The sequence below is a fragment of the Phalaenopsis equestris genome, unplaced genomic scaffold (genome assembly GCF_001263595.1).
Source record: "Phalaenopsis equestris unplaced genomic scaffold, ASM126359v1 Scaffold000511, whole genome shotgun sequence".
NCBI lineage: Eukaryota > Viridiplantae > Streptophyta > Magnoliopsida > Asparagales > Orchidaceae > Phalaenopsis > Phalaenopsis equestris.
This window is the reverse complement of record NW_018164951.1, coordinates 3,229,944-3,250,366: the sequence shown is the minus strand read 5'-3', so window position 1 is coordinate 3,250,366 and position 20,423 is coordinate 3,229,944. Positions and strand designations below refer to the sequence as shown.

The following is a 20,423-nucleotide window of genomic DNA, read 5'->3' as shown; positions in this document are numbered from 1 at the left end:
GTCGAAAATTTTTTCCATCGAACCAGCTCCAGCGAACATGAGCGAAAAAATGAGAATATACCAGATACCAATACCCTAAAGCAGACAAAATGTCACTTTCTTCTGTTGGCGGGAATCGAAAATGACAAAAAAGCGCTTTTTTTGTTTTGGGCGGGATACGTCGGGTCGGAATACATGAAAAAGCTTATTTTTAAGCTGTAAAGCCACGTGGAATCGCATTCCACGTGGCGAATTTTTATTCGGTACCGCATGTAAGGCTTCATGCGGTGCACGTACCGAATAAAAATTCCCGAATATGAGCCGCCTAAGCTAGCTAATTTCACATTCATTAAAAAGAAAAGAATGAAATGGGCATTACTGTAATTGCACCTTCACTTCCAGCGAGATCCCTTTGCCCTCAGCCACGCTGCCAGCCTCGTTCCTCTGAGCTCATCCCCTTGTTTTCTCTCGTAGTTCTCTCAAGAACCAACATCGATTCAGGCGAAGTACTTCGCCGTGGAGTATGGGGACCCTTGGGAGAGCGATCTACACCGTTGGATTCTGGATTCGGGAGACCGGCCAGGCCATCGATCGGCTCGGATGCCGCCTTCAGGGCAACTACTTTTTCCAGGAGCAGCGTGAGCTTTTCTCTTACTTTCGTCCTTAAATGTTGGATTGTTGTTTCAAATATTATGCTAATTTGAATTTCTGCGTTTTTCTTGTCCGGAATCTAAGTGAGAGGGATCCGTTTGAAGCGAATGGTTCAGTAAGGCTATGGGTGAGTGAATCATTTGTGGCGGTGTTACTGGGCTCGTTAAGTTTGCAAATGGATTCGATTTGTTTAGAGTCCTCATTACATGTTTATACGCCATTTTGGTCCCCTAGGGAGAGAAGAATTTGATTGAAAATATCATCGTTAGGGCAAGGAAGATTTACATTGTATGCTTATGTTGTCGAATAAATTGATAGCAAATAACATTGTTTCTTTGGTTCATCAAATCATTTCTTACATTTTAAACTCCCCGGTAATTCTTAATGTAACCTTCAATGCTGTGAAAACATGTAATTCTCACGGATTTTAAAGGATTGTGCTGGGGTTGGTATTATCAGACTTAAGGATTTGTTATTTTACTGCACTTTTGCATTAAGCGGTTATTTTTTTGGTCGAGCTGCTCACAATGTTAACTGGATCCTATTAGTGGGATTGAATTTCCAAAAACAGATTGAATCCGAGATTATGATAAGTTTTGTGATTTGTGTGGATAATTGAATTGAGCGAGTAACACCTTTAATTGAGGATACATTTAAAGAAAAAAAACATGCATGCATTTGTTGATTTGTACAATAGGCTATATATTAAGGAACAAAAAAGATATACATAATGTACCGAAAGTAAGAGTTTATCAAGACCTCATAAAGGATAGTAAGTAAAAAGAAAGCCTTCACGTTTTGTTGTATTGTTCAATAGGCTATATATTAAGGAACAGAAAAAAGGAGGTAAAGTGTCCAACACGAGAAATTGGAGTTTTAGAGATTTAATCAAATTTGATGTATTGGAAGCGAAGATAATATATATTTAGATTAAAATGTAGATATTAAGAAAGGATGAGAATATTAGTAGAGAAATGACTAAACAATAGTTTTAGGAAACAAATTTTTGTTGAAGCTCATAAGGAGTAGAATCATAAAGTATATTAAATGATTCATTATAATAAGTTTGAGTTAGCTCTAATGAAGATGTATACAGGTAGAAGTTTAGTTCATATAAGACATCTCTTGAGATTTGAATGTAGGAGATGTTGGAGTAGCTTTGCTTTGTTTTACAGCTTTGTTTTACAAATTAGTTCTGTTGGATCTTATAGACATGGAGGATATATATTTTAGTCCTAGTATTTATAACAATGGTGTACTGCAAACAATCGAATTGGGGTTAGATTAGCTTTATTCTGGCCTGGATTCCATGCATTTTGAGTCATGGAAATAAGATCTCTATAATATAAGGTAAGGTCATACCTCAACCCCTCCACCATGCCTGCATTTGTAGGAGCTCCTCTTACTACATAATTTTGAGTATGATTCATATCTCAACGCCCAATGCTTGTGTTGCTGGGAGCTTCTTTCACTTAATACATCTTGTTGCTTAATAACAAAAGAAGTTTTACAATCGTAGAAGTCGTATTGGAATCAAAATGAGTCGTACAAGAAGATGTGAGATGGGGTGTTGGAAAATTGGTTAGAAAAATAACATATGAATTGGATATTCCGTGAAAATCCATCACGAGTTGTTAAATTAATTTTTAAGATAAGTAACAAGTATAGAGAACGTAGAAAGGAGGTGGGTCTTCCTTTACTTTCCCTAGAACCTTATACCCTAATCTATAGCCCACCACTCTCTTTTACCATCCTAAATACAATTAGAACACTTTTTTGCGTCTCCCATATTCCACACCTAAAAAAGCCCACTTGACCTCATCATCCATAACACTAGAGCTCTCACTTGCCATATCCACATTAAGTCCACATTACTTTGTCATTTCCAGTCCACTACCAACTAACTTCACTTGTGGACTGATTTTCAAATAATATTTAGGTAAAAATTTTCCCTGCATTGCTTTTCTTAAATTCTTTTTCGTACTTTTAGATTGCTTGATTCGTTGATTCTATTAAATTTTTATTTTTCACAACTTTTTGTTGGCTTTTTTTTATTTATGATCCATGGCTTTAATCCTTTTTTTAGTATCTCTCTATGACTCTATGCTGCTAGATGCCCTTTGCTTTGTATGATATTCTCATTTATTTGGCATTATTGAGATGTTCTTCAAAATTTTTTGAAACTATTCATGCACATTTTTATTTCTTGGTTTAATTATTGAATTTTTTTGTTGTAGACTTATAGTTTAATTTCATAATGGTTTGCTATTTTACCATTGTTGATTTAATGTTTCAATCTAATTTTACGGCGGTTAATCAAAAAATAAGTTTTACATGTATTTAAAATGATCTACCATAAAAGAAGAAAAAAATATTAACAACTTGTTTATTCAAATAATGTGACTAAGTATATTTGTGGAAAAATTATAAATGATGATGTTTACTGAGCTAAGGAGCACTTGATTAGTCCAGGAGAGTGGAAAGAAAGAACGACGAAGGTTGTAAGAAGTCTTTCATAAAGTGCAAAAAGAATTACTTAGTTAGAAGCCAAAAGTAATGAAACATAGCATGCTTTGCACATATATGAATGTATAATTAGCGATCACTGGAAGGATGAAATGATGATGAAAGCTTTGTGGTGCTCTAACTAAGGTGAGAATGATAATATTTGGAATAAATAGCACAAGTTCTGAGGCATCATGAAAATGTTCTTTAGATAATTGCTTTCCTTCTAGTAATGCAAAAGAAATTAAAATAGCCAAGATGAAACAAGTTGTTTGTCTCGGGGTTTCAAAAATTGACCCGACATGCCAACCCTACTTGAAATCAACTCGAAAATTCGGGTTTGGGTTGTCCCGAATATTTTTTAAGTCGGGTTTGAGTCAGAGAATTCGCTTGTTTATTATTTGGATTGGGTTCAGGTTGAACCCGAAAATCAAAACATGACCCAAATAAGCATGAAATTTAAGGTTGGGCTCGAGTTAGCGGGTCAAACTCGGGTTCGGGTCTTAGTTTTTGACCCATTTATTATTCAGGCGGATTATTTTCGGGTCAAACCCAAACCCGATCCCGCTGACCTAAATTGACACCCCTAAGATTTGCATTAGTTAGAGCTTTGAAAAATGGTGTTGAGTACCGTTCTCTAGCAGATGTTTTTATAAAGCTATTATCTCTTTTATTGCTATTTAGTTGAATAGCTTAAAGGAGAGGTTTGAAAAAGTTGGGTGTCATGCATGGTTTTAAAAATAGAACTAGACCGGTCAGCTAATTTTGATTCAATTGTGAATTAGTCCTTCGGCCAGTTTGTTATTTTTCCAAAATTGTTTTTGCAAAAAGCTAACTAGGGCTAGTTAAAATTTACGGCTGAATTGGAAACTGGTGATGCAGTTTCAACTTGTATGGACTGCTTGATTTTACTATTGATCAATTTTTTTTTTTTTTTTGTTTCTGGTCGACTAGATTAAAATAAAAAGACTTAAATTAAAAATAGTGCAATTTCTTAAAATATAACATCCCAAAATTTTAATTTAGTATCATATTTAAAATGTTAAAGAGTGATACATCTTGATTTAGAATATTATATATTGAATCGACAATAAATCATTCTTGCATATTATTAAATCAGCTCGTTGAACCCTTGTTTCAACCATAGCTAAATTTTTTAATCTTGAATCTCTCATTATGAGGTTCAATCCTTGGTCCAATTTTTAGAATCATGGTTTTATGGATTGAGATTATAGCCACTCTCTTATTATAAGTTGAGGGTTACTCTTCTCGAAAGTTAGCTTGATTGCATAAAAGAGAAAGTAGAAAAACCACTTAGAAGTTTGGAAAAGAAATGTTGTTTTATGTTAGATAGACGATAATAAAACAATCAAGTTATAATAATTATAATGATAAATTCACCATTCAATTTTTTTTTAAAATTAGTTAATGCATTGTAACATACAAATTATAGATTGGTATTTTTTAAGATGCTTGTTCTCAAGGTGATTGGGAGGAAAATGTGATGCAAGTGATCACAAGCAATCATTCAGTTATAAAGCAACATGTAAAGAAGTATTAAAGTTTTGTTACAATTATTTTTTAATCGTGTGGTCAGTTTTATATGTTAAGCTACTTCTTTCAATTTTTTTGATAGGTAAATTACTTGTGGAAAGAAACAACAATTATATTGAATATAATGTAGAACTCATTGCCTAGATTAGATGTTAGAGGATATTGAAATTATTTGAACTATCACAGGAATTCTAAAGGTTTGAGAAGTCTTTAGGTTCTTTTATATTTATGGGTTTTTATCTTCATGAAGCGTATATTTTTATGAGATTTATTATTTGGATATTTTTTGTCTCTACTCTGATGACATTATCTTTTTAAAATAAACCTATCATATCATTATATTTTAGTAGCTCTATATCAATTATATCATCCAATTTGACATTTCATATTAATATGCTTATCACTTGATAAGTGCTCTTTATGGTATTCTCATTCATTATAATCTTCAATTTGTTTTGATATATATCTAGCGTACCTAGGGCTGTATTTGAGCTGAATTGAGTCTAGTATGTCATGGATTGGGCATGACTTGGTCGGATCATGAGTTGTTCATGTTCAATTAGAGTCTGAGTCAAGTTTTCACATATGTGTTCATACTTGGCTTGCTTAAAATTTTTAATGTTCATAATTGATTTTTACTTTACTTTTTTTATATTAATTAAACAAGCTAAAAATTTGAATAAGTATTAATTTTAAATAAAATTAAAAATTTTGATTTGTGCTTGATTTTTGATGTAAAGCTAATAAATAAGCTAGAAATTTAAATGCATGCTTAATTTTTTTTGTATCAAATTATTAACAAATGATTTTATTAATCTAAATAAATACATAATTGGATAGTTTCAAATTAATATATAATTAGTTTATACTTAGTAAATAAAATAATATAAACAAGTACAAATAAATTAATTCATTGATATTAAAACATAAGAAAAATTTGCATTAAATTTATATATGATATTATTAAATATATATATAAAAAACTTATAGTTGATTTAGTTTTATTTAAATAATATAACATATATTGTAGAACATTTACTAAATTACTTGTTAAACAACAAACGAGCGTTTTCGTGAACATTAACAGGGAAGTTATATAATGTTCAAATTTGGTTCATTTAATCTTTGATTTTAAATAAATGTTTAAACTCGTTTATTTATTAATTTAAACAAACATGATCCACTATTAATCGAGCCGAGCTCGAGCTGTTCATCAAGCGCATTGTTTCACTTACAACCCTTAAGCGTAAGATAATATCTTGTTTCATGGATATCTAGCTCCATTTAATCCTTCCATACTCTTAAAGATTACATCAAATATTTTCTTTTTTTTGCTCTCATTTTTGTTGAATAAATACATGTATGCCGTAACAAGCGCCTGATTACCATACATTAAGCAAAAAACTTTAACCAATTTGTTTTTCTTCTTTGATGCATAGTTAAGTAATTTCATTCCAAAAGGATAATACAAGTATATCCTTATAAATCCTCTTCTATTTGTGTTCATTAATAAATTTTGACTTTCTCCAATGTTCATAAACAAATAGTTTAATTACACTCTTCCTTTTTGTCAATGAATTGGTGAAAGACTAGAAAACATTCGCGACCTAGTTGTGCCAAACCTCCAAAGCTTTATTCCTTATCCAAACTTCCACATATTGTGCAATACAATGCCATGATCATAACTCAGGATTTTTCTCTCAAACATCTAATCGAAGAAATGAGCTGCACATGATTTACAAAAAATGCCATTCCTTTTTTTCTCGTAATTTATCTGTAAAAGAATTGGATAACTGACGCAAGGCTGGGAGACACACGAGACTTGGTGGAAAGAGGAAACGGCTTATCAGGGCTTAGGGAAAAGGCTGAACCGGTCATTTGGTTCAGCCTGGATCCGTTCAACAGGAGGCTGGATCGGCCCTGTCGTTCGCTCCCAAGAGACAAGAAATACCGCTCCAGTGTTCCTATTTCCCCTGTTTTGCCTCCTCTTCATTTTTCCTTTCTGGTTGCCGTCCAAAGGAGAAACCTCCCCTTCCTATTTCATTTATTAGAATTTATACGTGTGTGTGCACGCGCGCTGAATTAAGGTTATGTTTTTGTGAGTTGTTTCAAATTTCTGCATAACCCTCTATTTTCCTTGCGACGGCTTTATCTGAGGACGGATGGTACTACGGCTGTATGCTTCTCCAAGATGGTGATGTATCCTCTCCTATCTTCCTCCCACCACTTCCCCTTCATCTCTTTTAACTGTTCGCCATCCTATCTTCTCCTAGCTTTCCCACCGCCCCCTTTTACTGCCGCAGCCATTGCTGTCCAGCCCTCCAATCTACCTCCCAGTCCCTTGTCATCCTTTATCCTGCAATAACCATCGTTGTCTATTCCTCTGGGTCACCTACCAGCAACCTGCCATCCCTTACCGGCAGCAACTATTGCTGTACAGCCCTCCAGGCCCCCTCCAAGCCTCCAATCAGCACCCTACCAACCTTTCCCTGCTGTCCTACCAACCATCCTACTAGCCGTGCATCCTCTCCCAAACCCCGCCATCAGCCCCCTATCCCTGTCCCCTCATAACCAACCAACGGTCACCTTTCCCCGCCTATTCTACCTTCCCCATACCACCATTACTCCTCAGCAACCTTGCCGACGCCACCACCGCCTTCTAGTCGTCTCTTCTGACCCTAGCTGGGAATTGTTTTTGTTGCATCTTATTTCAGTTTTGAGCTGTGTTTTGTAACCCTAACTCAGTTGATTAATGAAATAATTTCCGTTTTCGCTGGTTTTGAAATAGTTCCGCTATCAATAAGAGTAAATGGATTTATGCTAATTGGAAATGCAACTATGTAAGAAGCTAATTGATATTAGGACTAAATAAAAATTGTTTGACAAAAAGCCTAAACTTGATTGCTTTTCCTTCATATGTCGAGTGAATGTTTGTCATTATTTGTATCATATTTTCTTTCTATTATCTTAACCCAGCCTTAAGCATCTTATATGGTAACATCTACCCATCTAATGTTTCAATGTATGAATTCATTATGAAAAAAGAGTTTTGGATGATGAATTTATTGTGACATTGATTATAGTTTGATTCATTTTAGCAGTCCATTTGTCTATCATAAGACTATCCTTTTTTGTTAAACCTCTTATATTTTTGTATTTCTTGTTTTGTGATATTAATTTATTTTTGAAAAAGTAACTCTCAACTTGTGATAAGATTTATAATATCCTGTATTTTTAATCTTTTTCTTTAATCTATTGAGCTTAGCTGCATTAGAATAAATGCTGTCATGACAGAACGATTTTGCTATAGAGTTGATAGTTTTTTTTCTATTATCATTCTCTAGGCTCTCTTTGTTACTAAGCTATTTCATTTTATTTTATTTATTTATTTTTATTTTTGCATTGTTGGAAGAATACCCATATGCATCATATTTTTTTAGATGCCTTTGAACTCGAACTATTTGTTATCGATACTTTCGATCTCATGTTTTTACTCAAATGCCCTAGAGCTACAATTAGCATTTCATTCTCCTGATTATCATAGTGATGATATCTTCATGTCTGAGAAGAGCCCACTTTATTTCATTTACGTTTGATTATCAATTTTAATTTCACTTTGCCAAGAACCATCATAAAACTTCAATTTTCTTCCTCTTTTCATCTCTTGGTCCATTCAAATACTTTTTATTTGAAAAAATGCGGTTCTGTAATATTTTCACAGTAAATATTTATGTCAAATTATTTGAACCATCAAGATTTGTGTATTATGATGTAGGACTTCTCTTCTTGTATACTTGAACATTTCTAGTAAATACAAGTATATTTTTTTGACTGAGCATTCTTAGATCATATTAAAAGATCAATGAAATTACCTAACGTAAAACTATGACTTAAATATTCACTAATTAAAGAAAGGTTAATACAACACTTGGAAAAAAAAGGCTATTTTGAAACCAACTCGTTATTTATCATTTTGATGGTAAAACTGCAAAGGTAAGGCATTAAAGAAGAACCTAAACAAGAAAAGGAGTAAAGCTGTGAATCATGAACCCAAATTTAAGTCAATGGAGGGTTGAGAAATAAAAGCTAAAGGATCCAATTATTTGAAGGTAGGAGAAAGAATCAAGGATATACATTGCAAATACCAAAAAATTTTACCTGAAAAATACTAGATAATCAACTTGTAAGAATCACAGGAGGGTATGAGCTCAACAGCTGCATTTGTGTGGTCGAGAGATGCATTTGCTCAATGTTGAGGGTTGAGTCCGTGTGGTCCCATGAGGTGAAGGATCGTGTGATGACACGAGGAAGAAAATTGTTGTGATGTCAACAGCTGCTTTTGTTAAGTGCATGAGAACTAACAACTGACCTAAAATTCTTGGAGGATTTACATGCATACCACTCAATTCTTATGCATTTACATATCTAACACCTAGCCTTCAGTTTTTACATACATGTCATCTTACCTATGCATAAAAAGGTGTATTTCACATTTTAAAAGTTATAATAATGGTATAAATGTAAATATCAAAGTTTAGGTGTTAGATATGTATTTACATAAGAATTGGGTGGTATATATGAATTCTTTTGTTCGTAAGTTGGATGTAGTGGGGATAAGGGATCACTCAAGATGGGTTGTGCTTATTGTGATGAAGTGATGCACCGAAGCATGCACTATCAAACTTTATGGCGCCTGCATTCTTGACAGCTGATTGAGGTGTGCCGCTGTGTTTTGCAATGTTTTTACCTCAACAAAACATCAACGATACTTCAAAGACACTTTTAATAAAACTTCTATTTCCCAGCTATGAAAAAATGAATTCTTTGTTTTTGACTTAGTGATAATAAGAAGGGGCATTACGCACTCAGCACACAATTCTTATGTATTTACTTATCTCACACTTAAATTTTCATATCTTGCACTTAAATCTTTAATATCATATCAAAAATAGCACTACTATCACTTTTTGAACTTGAATACACCTTTTCATGCTTAAGTTTAAAGAACCAAAGTGCTATGTATGTAAATATGAAAGTTTAGGTGCGAGATATGTAAATACATAAGAATTGTGCTAGGTATGTGAATTTCCCAAATGAGAAATACCTATATGAAGTTATTTTATAGAAAACATAAGAAATTACTGGTAATATGAGACACATATCATATACCGATAGCATATGAATAGTGTAATAGTACTTTTAGCCTTGCATATTGCTCTAGCTTTATCTGATGCTCTGTAGGGTAAATATTTAATTTTTATCATTTTCTTTTATTTTTAATTCTGTTTGCTGTACTTTTTGATTCAGATTTCAATAACTACATTCTGCTTCGCAAGGCTATTCTCCTTAACAAAAACTAAACTATTACATTTTCAAAATTTAATATTAATTGACTGTAACCGAGATACACGTGTTTTCCATTTCTTAGTGAAGAATTTGTTGATTTCATCAAGTAAAGCTACTCATTTTTAAATAATTTCATTTGATAGTGTGCTTTTTAAAAAATTCAGACCATTTGAAATACATAATGTTCTATGTATATTAAACATGCTAGTTCCTTTCTACGGGGTTTTGTCTGTTCCCATTAACATCATATTGATTTTTAAATTTGGTTTAATTTAATCTAATTTGACCATGTAATTGCTCAGAAACTACGCTGTGTTATCCATTGTAAATTCTTCATATTAATACCTTTTGTTTGTTAGGTTTCTATGTTGAGACTTACAAAATGTAACTGTTTAGAAATTCAAGGCCAGTGACTTTCAGAAAGGATTTTTGTCTTATTCATATTATTTCAGTGTCAAGGCATCGGACGCTCATGAACATCTTTGACAAAGTACCAAACGTTTACAAAGATGCATTCGTGGCTCCCAATGCATCCATCATCGGAGATGTTGAAGTGGGAGAAGGATCGTCCATCTGGTATGGATGTGTTCTGCGAGGTATGCTTTTAATTGAATAATTTTACTTGTTATTGTGCATCTAATTTTTTAATATTATTTGATAATGCTTGGGAGGGAGGGAGGGAGGGAGGGAGGTCATAATTCCAGTTTTTGGATTCAAATCATTGTAGCCATCGCCTTTGCGGTCCTTATAACCTCCTTCAATGATCCAAGAGGCTCTCACAATCTTGGTTCAGTCACTTATGATTGAATCATGTTAAGCAAATAAAGTAAATGTTTATCCATGTCAAATTTTGGCAAGTAGGTTTTATATAAGCCTAAAGCAAGCAAGGGCTTCTATGGTTTTATGGTGAGGCCTTAATTCAGTTAAACAAATCCAACAACCAAAATAAAAATAAGAGGGAAAATAATCTGCTTTCCAACTCCATGGAACCAAGGGATGTGCCACTTTGGACTCCACATATTTGTTTCCCCATTTCTTTCCATGATCGGCCAATTATAAGGGGGATTTTGAATAATATTCCCTCATTCTATCTTGATAATTTTTTTCTGTTATCAAATTAATGTTATATGCATTTAAGTAATGACTTGTTTGATTAGATAACTTATCTAGATATATTGGATTCATCATATATTTTCTTATTTTTTGTATTTTTTTGTATTGCAATGGATTTTCTTTTAATTTTTTTAATGAGAAATTAGATGACTATGACTATAGCTGGTCATTCTCAAAATCTTTTCATATTTGTTGGCACATATTCTCAAGAGTAGCGCTGACCACTGATGAACTTTGTCTTCCTTGGTCGTCGATATCATATTGGATGATGAGCATCTTTCAACAAATCTGCATGTACAGCCACCTACAACAGTACAGGGAAGAAATATGGAATTTCTTGTTTTGTTCATTATTTTGATAATAATAGTGAAATTTATCACTGTTTAAATCTTAAGCATATATAAAATATCAAGGATATATAGAGGGAAAGCCAAGGGAAGAAGGGATTGAATGCAAAAAAATATAATTATGATTTTGATGGTCAGTTAAATTGTAACCTGTCATCTTGACATCAATATGGAAAAGGCATTGGATTTTTGATCTCATAAGAAAGTTCAATTTTTGCAAGACTCGTAAAAAACCCTAGAAATCCTACCAGTTCCACAACATTTGATAGTCGCATTATTGAATCGCTTGGATATTATAATAAGACTGTATGGTGGCATCATATTGATTTTGAATCATTCAACCATATTATAAGTCATAGTCTTAAAAAATTCAATTGGTTGACCATCCACATACTTAATGTAAACTGTTTTCTTCTCTAACGTTATTCTTTGTTTTTCGTTATTGGAAAAGTCATTATGGCATGCCACCAGTAGATATGTTGTAATGGAAGCTATTTTATTTGGAGAAATAATGTGAAATTATGATCCTAAATTGTGATGTGCACTTTGTTGAAGCTCCTTTCAAGTAGCTGTGAATTCAAGAAAAATTTATAGGTGGAAAATGTACTGTTAAGGTCGACTTATTATCAAAAGGTTTGGAAGGAAAAGGGGCAGAGTTTTATTTTTTGGTTGCATTTTTAGATAACTTAAGCAAGGAAATAAACTATAAGATTAAAATTTTAAACATTAAGATGATCATGATCATGAGGATCATCATTATTGTGCTCCATCTTTGTAGTTGCAATATTTGAAAAGAATTAGGGCCGCATCAAGCTTGAGTGAGCTCAGGCTCAACTCGTTTGAAATTATTTTTCGTGTTTGAAATTACTTGTGAGCGGCATTTTCATGCTCGACTCTATTTACATTTTTTATTCATTTTTGCCTCAGTTTGGCTCGAAAGAACTTAAAAAAAATTACATATTTCTTCAAATTAAACAAAAAATTCTGAATTGATCTTTGAAGGAAACCATAATTATTGCTTAAATGTTTTGTTTACAAGGGTTAAGGATTTAGGACTTTGAAGGAAAACAAAGTGTGTTGATTGGAAACTTGACTTCTGACTTCGAGCTTTGTAACTGAAACTGGTGTTTGTAAAATAGAAGGCAAGGCATATTAAACTTTTTATTTGCAATATTATGATGGTTCATCAAGTACAGAAAAAGTGTAAAAATACAAGTCATGCTCATCCAATTTGCGACAACAATCCATGCTTAAAGCTGAAATGCAACTATAAGTATTCACAAAAACTGGGTAGATACCACCCTACCTTTCCTAAAGAATAAACGACGTCAAGATTTATGAATCTTATGTGAAAAAGCTTGATAAAACCTCATCCTCTAATTAATTCTATCAAGAAAATAAAATAATAAAAAAAAAACGACAGATTTATGTGTCTATGTTCTTGCATCTCCAAAATTAACATAGCTTCTTTAATAAGATCTTCCCATAAGTGGAAATTCTCAATTCTCAACTAGTGCAGGAGTTTTTTTTTCTTTCCAGGAACCCTTGCCCCCAAAATTTTAGCAGAAAAGTGCAGGGTACATTTAGAACTAAAAAAAGGTACATCAAAATAACATTAAAAAGTGATTACCCCACAAACTTGATTTTGTCTTACAATTATCAAACCAAATAATACAAATCAAGATACATAAGAAATTCTTTTCAACACAAACCAAGAATACAAAAACAATACCATAATTACACAATTACTCCATTGTTGACCTAATTTTCGGATGAGGTCTTCACTTCTCTTTTTCTCTCCTAGGGTCTAGCTTTAGGCTTCTCTTGTTTGACCCTCCTAGAAGACCAGTACGGAACCCACACCATTTAGAAAATTCGAGCCATCTCGTCACTCCTTCGAGTTTCGCATGGGCGGTCCTAAATCATCGGCGGCATTCCGTTGAGTTGATTAGGATCGACACATGAAACTCGAGTTGAGTTCCTACATTAATAGGAGCAGCCCTTAGGGAACCTCTTTGCGACCCGAACGCTCGATAACACCTCATTTTGCGCACACATCGCACCACACACAATTTTGGCTTAAATTGACTTGTTCGCTGGAAAACTCGTCCAGACGACCCCAGATGACGAAACGGACCGCGCCGACGCGTCCGGAACGTTGACTTTAGCTAGGAGGGACACCCATGCCTCTATAGTTTCGCGCACGAGCGTCTAACACAGATATCAATGCACCTTTTTAGCAGTGCGCGGGCCCGGGCTCAACCAAGGTTCGACTCGGGTTCGATTCAGGCTGGACTCGGGCTGAACACGGGCTAGACACCGGCTCACCTGAATTTGAAATTCAAATTTCAAAATTCAAATGAATTATTTAAATTCTGTCTTAATTAAAATTAATTCAGGTCTTAATGTTTTCCATTTAATCTCTCTCTATATTTGGAATTCATTAATCTCCCCGCCAGTAACGGCTATTGATCCCGCTGTCTATTTCTTTTTCCCGCACGAGGCTGAATAGAATTTGTTAGATCGACAAGTTCTGAGGGTTATTCGATTAACTCTGTTGAGATCTGTTGCACACAATAACATCAAGGAAAGGAAGACTGTAGATCTCATGACAGCTTTGTCAGGTATGTATGAAAAGTTATGAGCGGATAACAATGTTCATTTGATGAAATAGTTATTAAATTTGAAGATGGTGGATGGTACAGTTTTTGCACAACATCAGATTTCTTGACAGTTTTGTCAAGTATGTATGAAAATCCATTAGCGGATAACAATGTGTATCTGATGAAAAAGTTATTAAATTTGAAGATGGTGGATGTTACAGCTCTTGCACAACATCTGAATGATTTTAATACTATTATAAATCAATTATCGTCTGTTGAAATTGAATTTGTTGATTAAATACGTGCGCTGATATTGTATGCTTTATTATCAAATAGTTGAAAAGCCGAGATGATGACCGTTAATAATTCTGCAGGTAAATCTAAGCTGAAATATAATGATATTTGTGTTTTGATTTTGGCTGAGGAGATGCGCATGAAAGATAATGGCGAGACCTTTGGTTCGAGTTTATCACTGAATGTTGATTCCAGAGGGAGATCATGAGACATGAACTCAAACAGAGGGAAATCAAAATCAAAATAAAGAGGCAAGAGCAAGTCAAAACCTGACCAAGAAACTACCTGCTGGAATAGTGACAAAGCTGGACATATAAATAAGAACTGCAAAAATCCCAAGAAGACATAGAGCGCTAGTGCTAATGTTGTAATTGAAGAAGTGCATGATGCATTATTGCTGACAGTTTAAAGTTCTGCTGATGACTAGATACTGGATTCAGAGACTTCCTTCCATACATCTTTTCTCAGGGAGTTAATGTGAAATTATGTTGCAGGTGATTTTGGGAAGGTATATCTGCTGATGGATAAGCTTTGAACGTGGTAGAGATGAGAGGTGCTGACATTACACTTCCTAACAAGAGAAAATGGACTTTGTAACAGACACATTCCTAAGTTGAAAAAAAATCTCATTTCTGTTGGGCAGCTCGATGGGAGTGTTTATTCAATAGTGTTTTCAGATAGCTCCTGAAAAGTTACAAAAGGGTAGTATTGGCCCGGGATAAGAAAATTGACACACTGTATAGGACTACTGGTTCAATTAACGGTGTTGTTACTACCGTTGTAATGATCACAACAGATTTGTGGCATTACAGACTTGACCACAGGAGTTAGAGGGGTCTGAAAGAACTTCAGTGCAGAAGCAAGTTACCAGGACTGAAATCAGTTGATTTCAGCATGCATGAGAGTTGCACTATGGAGAAGCAGAAGGTGAGTTACTTGAAAGGTGGCAGAGCGTCAAAGACAAGAAAATTGAAACTTTTACACGCAGATGTGTGGGCTCCTTCTCCATGACATCTTTTGGAGGCTCTCGTTACTATGTCACGTTCATTGATGGTCACAATAAGAAGATATGAGTTTACTTCTTGAAGCATAAATTTGATGTATTTAATATAATTAAGACTTGAAATGTCATGATTGAGACAGAGACATGTTTGACATTGAAATGTTTGAATCTAACAATGGTGATAAGCACATGGATGGTGGGTTCAAAGAGTATTGTGCGGCTCAGAGTATCAGAATGGAGAAGACCATTCCAGGAATACCACAACAAAATGGAGTTCCGAAGTGCATGAACATGACCATTAATAAGCGGGCTAGAAACATGAGATTGCACGCTGGACTACCACCAACTTTTTGGTAAAAAGCGGTCAATACCGCAATTTACCTGATCAACAAGGGCTATTTGTTTCATTAGACTGTAAATTGCCTGAGGAGATCTGGAGTAAGAAAAAGGTCAAATTTTCTCGCCTTAAAATTTTTGGTTGTCTCTCTTATGTTCTTATTAATCCTAAGGCTCGTAGCAAACTCGGGGCTAAGTCAAAGAAATATTTTTTCATTGGTTTTGTAGATGAGGTATTTAGTTATCGTTTCTGGGATGATCATGACCGAAAGATCATAATAAGCAAGAATGTGATCTTTAATGAGAAGATTATGTACAAGGATAAGTCCAACACAACTTCTAAAGTAGCTCAACATGAATCCATGTTTGTAAGGTTTTAATGATCTACCAGAGGTCATAGTGCAGGGCGGTGATGGACGTGAGGATGAGAGTGGGTCAGGGGCACCCATTCCTATTGTTTCGCAGGCAGTTTCAGAATCGTCCACCCCTACAGCTACAGTTTGTAGGTCAGTCAGGAAAAAAACGTTCTCCTCAACGTTACCCACCAACATTGAATTACATTCTGTTGACAGATAGTAAAGAACCATAGAGTTATGAAGAAACTTTGAAATATGAAAATTCGAGCAAGTGAGAGCTGATCATGAAAGAAGAGATGGATTCTTTGTTAGAAAATTAGACATGGGAGCTGACAGAACTTCCACCAGGGAAGAAGACATTGCACAACAAATGGATTTACCGGGTGAGGACTGAGCATGATGATAGTACGAGGTACAAGTTTGGACTTGTTGTAAAAGGTTTTCAACAAAGACAGGAGATTGATTATTTTGCGATTTTTTCTCCTGTGGTGAAGCTCACAACTATCATAATGATATTGTCCATGGTGACAACTGAAGATATATTCCTTTAGCAGGTGGATGTGTAAACAATCTTTCTTCATGGAGATCTTGAAAAGACATCTACATGTAACAATCTGAAGGGTTTGTGATATATCGAAAGGAAGATTCATTTTTGTATGACCTGAAACAAACTCCTAGACAGTGACACAAAAAATTTGATTATTTCATGCATGATGTAGGGTACAGCAGATGTCAAGCAGAACACTATTTCTATGTCATGTATTTTGACAATTCTTATATTATTCTATTGTTGTATGTGGATGATATGCTTATGACAGGGGCCAATATTGATGAAATCAATAATTCGAAGAGGCAGATGTCAGAGCACTTTACAATGAAGGATTTGAGAGCGACAAAACAGTCCTTAGTATGAGGCTTTCACATGTTGAAGATGTGGAAAATGTTTTTAGCAGGTTTAATAAGGATAAGACCAAACCAGTTGGCACACCTTTGGGCGGTCACTTCAGACTCAACAAAATCAGTAACCCAAGTCATAGGACAAATAAAACTACATGAGTAAGGCTCATTATGCTTCAACTATTGGTTCACTTACGTATGTTATGGTTTGCACAAGACCTGATATTGCCCATGCAATGAGAGTTGTGAGCATATACATGAGTAATCTAGGGAAGGATTATGAAGAAGCTGTGAAATGGATCTTGAGGTACCTGAAAGGCTCTTTAGACACATGTTTGTGTTTCTCATGAAAGAGTTTGTAGGTACATGGCTACGTTGATGATGGTTTAGCTGGAGACATTGATATTAGGAAGAGTATTACATGTTATGTTTATAATCTTGGTGATACTGCAGTGCCATGGGGTTCAAATATACAGAAAACAATTTCTTTGTCCACAACAAAGCTGAGTACATGCAGTGTCAGATGTTGTAAAGAAGATGATATGACTACAAAGTTTTTTGGAAGAATTTGGTAAGGAGGTTCAAAAGGGAATTCTCTACAATGATAGTCAGACTGCCGTATTCCTTGTCAGGAATCCAATCTTTCAATCCAGGACTAATCACATTTAGATCAAATATCACTTCATTCGATCATTGTTAGATGGTGGATAGCTGCTACTTGAGAAAATTTGTGGAAGCAAAAACCCTGCTAATATGTTGACAAAAGTTATTACACTTGAGAAATCGAAGTTGTGCGTAACTTCAGTTTGTCTTCTGGTATGAATACAGGGGTCTTGAGTTGTAGAGGTGGAAGATATCACATTTGAGGAAAATAACGATGCAGTCAGTTTACCAGCTTTCTAGTGAGAAATTTGTTGAGTATATTGGAGCTCGGTCCACTGCTCCCATTGGCAGTTTCAAAATCTTTGGAAAGTTATTTAAATTGATTTTAATTAATTCCTCTTATCAATTAATCCTTTTCATTGTAAGCCCTGTTCGCTCCCCCTGATTTTGCGACATCAGAATCCCACGCCTTTCCTTCTTTGGATCCCGCCGTTTGTTTTTGTTTTTCTCTCTCGGTATTGTTGCTTACGAAATGAGAAAAAGTTTGCATCGCACGGCTACGACTCTTCCTTGCGTCTTCTTTTTCAGTGTTCTGCTCACGGGCGAAGGAGAAAAGGGTGTGCGAACAGGTGGCAGCAGGCTTCAGCGTTCTTGCCAAGTGGAAGAAGAGATACGAAAATAGTAGGTCTCGCAGGAAGGTTTCTTTGTGAGAATAGTTCGGGCAAATATCAGGCTTCACGGGAAAAGGTCTTCCCAGCAGGAGAACAGTTCGCGGCAATAGTTCCCAGACTTCTTCTCCCGTAGCTCACGGTTAAAGGAGAGAGAGAGAGGAGGAGAGAATTTATTCTTGTAATCGTCGAGGCTATCGACGACGTGTACTTCCTATGTAATAAAATCCTCTGCAACTCCCGTGGTGTGGGCAATTTGCTAATCCACGTAAATTTGTGTCTTTTTCTGTTTGCGAATTTTCTCATTTGAAATTTTCACTTTGTTGTTGTCTTTTTTTCACAACACACATGTCTCACTTCTTAATTGCACAATTTTAAACGTTGCCTTATCCACAATTTTTTTTAGTTCTCCATCAATTGCTGTCTTTTTTATTGCAAAAATACTCTATTCCAATATTTGCTCGTTAGGTGTAACCCATGATAACAGCATGACTTGGTGGTATGTGAAACCTTCGCCACTGCACCAAAAGCACCCATAGTGGCATTGAGATGTTGGGATTGAGTTCGCCCATATGTGGACTTAGTTATGTGGCTCAACTTTATTTTAACTGGTTATTAATTGAGTACTTGAGCTGAATAATTATCTCCATTGAAGTCATTAGATTAAGTCTCAACAAAATGTTTTTTCATGAAAATCATATAATATCCGACAAGAGGGTTATCATTAGCCTGCCCATTTTTTTCTTTTAATTCCTTTTTCTTTTCTCTATGGATAATTTATGGGTCTATCTAGATTTTCTTAAAATAAATCATAATCGATTGATTGTACTCTTGGGACATTATTCGATTATCAATCATCTGATTATCTCAATGATTCCTTATATTTTTCTACTTTGTTCAGCCTTTTAGATTTTTCATTCAAGCCTTTCTTAAACTACCAATTTTATCTTTTTAGTGAAACTTTCTGGCTTTCAAAGCAGTTAATGAAATGTTATTTGAAGTATCAATATGCTTCCTTTTTTATGCACTAAAATTAGAATTTCATTGCATTCTAATAATTTTTCTCTATGAAATCTAACTTGGAATAATTATTTTTCTCTATGAAATCTAACTTGGAACAGGCAGTAAGTATCTCTAGCCAATGTCTACTCATTAGAAGTGTTGATGCATGCAATCTTATCTCTGTATAGAGTATGTTTGTAATTTTCAAATCTATGGATTTTAGGTCACAATAGAGACAAATCATATTTTAAGTTCCACCCTAAGATTTAGCTTTAAAGATTCTTTCTTTTTATCCAACAAATATAGATGGAGCCTGTCTTTCAAATTGTTATGCCACCCTTTTTTGTCTCCATCAGTCTATTCTTTTTGGTCTTATCATTTGTAGTAGTTATTCTTTGAATAATATGATGCTACTCTTCTTAGTTTTTTTCTTTTAATTTTTAATTTTAATTTTAATTTTTTTATGCAAATCCTCTTCAGTTCTATGGTCATTTTTATCCTCTTGTAAGCTTAGAGACAGCTTCAATACTCTAAAACAAACTTTTTTAGTAGTTTGGATTTGTTGTCTAAATAATGAAGCTATATTTTTGCTCCTATATGTTGCTAGTGACTAACTATTGGTAGAATTATGCCTTCTATATATTTTCTATTGCTTATTGTTGGCCTTAAAGTTTTAGTTGAACTTATTGATTAACCAGTTGAAAGTTGGCAGTTAACAGGGTGATTGGCCAAACCAATTCTCCTGTAATTCCCACAGACCTACCATGCCTTTGCTTGCTTACCTCATTTAGCTTCCACAATCCCTTTGCCTGAGAACATCAACCCCCTTCATTGTTGTTAGGGTTGTAAATGAACCAATGCTCTTGATGAACTCCTCGAACTCGACTTGATTAATACGTGATCATTTTTGTTCAAATTTATAAATAAATAAGTTTGAAATTTTTTTTAAAACCCGAAGGTTAATGGGCTAGATTTGAATATAGTCAAACTTATTTGCTACTTTTCGCGAATAAGCTCGTTTGTTATTCAAAAGTAACATATTAAATGTTATACTTATATAGTATATTATTGAAATGAAATTTGATTATTTAGAACTTATTTAATTATATATTTTATAGCAATATATTATAATTTAATATCAATATACATATATATATATATATATA

The 20,423-nt window shown here is 34.3% G+C and overlaps 1 protein-coding gene across 1 annotated transcript in view; it reads left to right on the top strand.

The window, feature by feature from the left end:
* The first annotated feature begins 370 nt into the window (after window positions 1–370).
* The window catches only part of LOC110028350 (gamma carbonic anhydrase 1, mitochondrial-like), a 28,550-nt gene continuing 8,497 nt past the window's right edge, over window positions 371–20,423 (top strand). The window contains exons 1-2 of the mRNA XM_020730169.1: window positions 371–617; window positions 10,488–10,631. Of these exons, the coding sequence (XP_020585828.1) occupies window positions 503–617; window positions 10,488–10,631 (259 nt within the window). The 5' untranslated portion in view covers window positions 371–502. The remainder of the gene's footprint in view (window positions 618–10,487; window positions 10,632–20,423) is intronic.